The sequence below is a fragment of the Caenorhabditis briggsae genome (genome assembly GCF_000004555.2).
Source record: "Caenorhabditis briggsae complete genome, chrII, whole genome shotgun sequence".
Taxonomy (NCBI): domain Eukaryota; kingdom Metazoa; phylum Nematoda; class Chromadorea; order Rhabditida; family Rhabditidae; genus Caenorhabditis; species Caenorhabditis briggsae.
This window is the reverse complement of record NC_013486.2, coordinates 619,973-621,875: the sequence shown is the minus strand read 5'-3', so window position 1 is coordinate 621,875 and position 1,903 is coordinate 619,973. Positions and strand designations below refer to the sequence as shown.

Below are 1,903 nucleotides of genomic sequence, written 5' to 3'. Positions count from 1 at the left end.
AGGCCACCACGTTAAAACCCTTTTAGGTCGTGACCTAGAAACCCAAAAAAGGATGATGACCTAGAAAATCAATTCGGCCTAAAACCCCAAAAAACTAGGCCATGACCTAGAAATTCAAAAAAATCTAGGTCATGGCCTAGAAATCCTCATTTTGCCTAAAAATTAAAATTTGGCCTAGAAATTCAAATTTGGGCTAGAAACAAAAAAAATTAGATGATGACCGAAAAACCCAAACAATTTGGTCATGGCCTAGAAATCCAAGTTTGGCCTAAAAACCAAAAAAAGCTAGATCACGGCCTAGAAATCCAAAAAACTAGGTCATGACCTAGAAATTCAAAAAAAATATTCATTCAAATTGAACTGAAATCGGCCAAAAATCGCCAAAATTAGGCTGAAATGGGCCAATGAAGGCGCCAATTAGGCTGAAATGTGTCAAAAAGTAATGAAAATCAGCCTAAATTGACCAAATTTCCACCTAAAATGTACACAAACTACAGTACCCTCATCGTCGTCGGACCGCGCCGCGAACGTGGAATTCATCAACAGTTGCAGTTTCCTGGACACGAATCAAGTGTGCTGTGGTCTGTGCGGTGAGATAGTTGACTACGATAAACTGCTGACCGAGCATCTGCCACACGCCCATCCCGAATATCAGTCACAGGAGATGCAGTTGGAGGAGATTCCCTATACGAGTTGGTTGAAGGTTTGTGGTGGCGGTGGGACATGGGGGGGGGGGGGCCGAAAACTAGGCTTTAAACCGAACCGAGTGGTCCAAATAGGCTATTTTTAGGCTTAAAATAGGTCTAGTTTAGGCTCAAAATAGGCCATTTTTGAGCATCTTTAATAGTCCATTCTAAAATTCTAGGCTAGTTTCAGGTTTAAAATAGGCTATTTCTAGTCTAGATAAGTCCATTTGTAAGGCTAAAAATGGCCTTTTTTTCTAGGCTTTGTGGACTGTTTTAGGCTCAAATAGGCCAAGTTTTAGGCTAAAAATAGTCGATTTCTAGTCTGAATTAGTCAATTTTTAAGCTTAAAATAGACTTTTTTCTAGGCTTTGTGGATTGTTTTAGGCTCAAATAGACCAATTTTAGGCCTGAAACAGGCTATTTTCAAGCTCAAATAGGCCCTTTTTAGGCTGAAAATAGGCTATTTTTAGGCGCAAAATAGGCAAACTAGAAAACCTACACGAAAATCCAATCCTCTCGCGTATTCCAGGATCGCCTGAAACGCGAATCGAAATTTCTGGAAAACGGATTCCGCAACTATGACGATCCGCACCAACATCAGATTGGCTCGTCAGCCGGATTCGGCGGCGCGCCACGTCTCTATACTCGAAATTTGCGACAAATGAGAAAAGTGTCGCAAATCCGAGTGAATGTCAACGAGATGTCGATGAGCCAACTGGAGACGGCGCTCAAACGAAAGCTGATCGAAAAGATGGGCAGAAAAGTGCCGGTATCCCTGGTGGACCGCCTTCACGCCAGATGTGACATATGTCAAGCGGTGGTGTCGTTGAACAAGAAGTTCGAGGTCATTCACCTCGTCCGCCACTTCAACGCGTGGCATCCGGCGGAGCATCGTTGTTCCCAGGAGTGGAAAGAGGTCGCAGCACTGCCGAATCCCGGAGCCAGACACCCGTTGAGCCTTCACGACTTTGCTGTGGTGTCCACGGAAACTGATCAGAACAATTTGCAGTGTATATGGTGTGGAATGTTTATGGATAGAGCCGCACTGGGAATGCACTTCTCCGAGATTCACACGCAGCAGGTGAGCTTGAAATAGCTGAAAAGAGCTCTGCTCTAGCTCATCTGGGAGCCGAGATACGTCCATTTAGAGTTTGGGAGGCTAGAGACGCCANACGACGAGACACATTGCGTCTCTAACCTCCAAAATTTCCAATCGC

The 1,903-nt window shown here is 44.3% G+C and overlaps 2 protein-coding genes across 2 annotated transcripts in view; both read left to right on the top strand.

Moving 5' to 3' along the window:
• Positions 1-1,903, top strand: part of Cbr-sec-5 — a gene marked incomplete at both ends in the record, with an annotated part of 42,731 nt that overhangs the window by 20,475 nt on the left and 20,353 nt on the right. The window lies entirely within an intron of this gene.
• CBG00931 overlaps positions 481-1,903 on the top strand; it is a gene marked incomplete at both ends in the record, with an annotated part of 9,961 nt that continues 8,538 nt past the window's right edge. Inside the window, 3 exon segments of the mRNA XM_002629658.1 lie at positions 481-496; positions 498-703; positions 1,216-1,767. Coding sequence (XP_002629704.1) covers positions 481-496; positions 498-703; positions 1,216-1,767 — 774 coding nt within the window.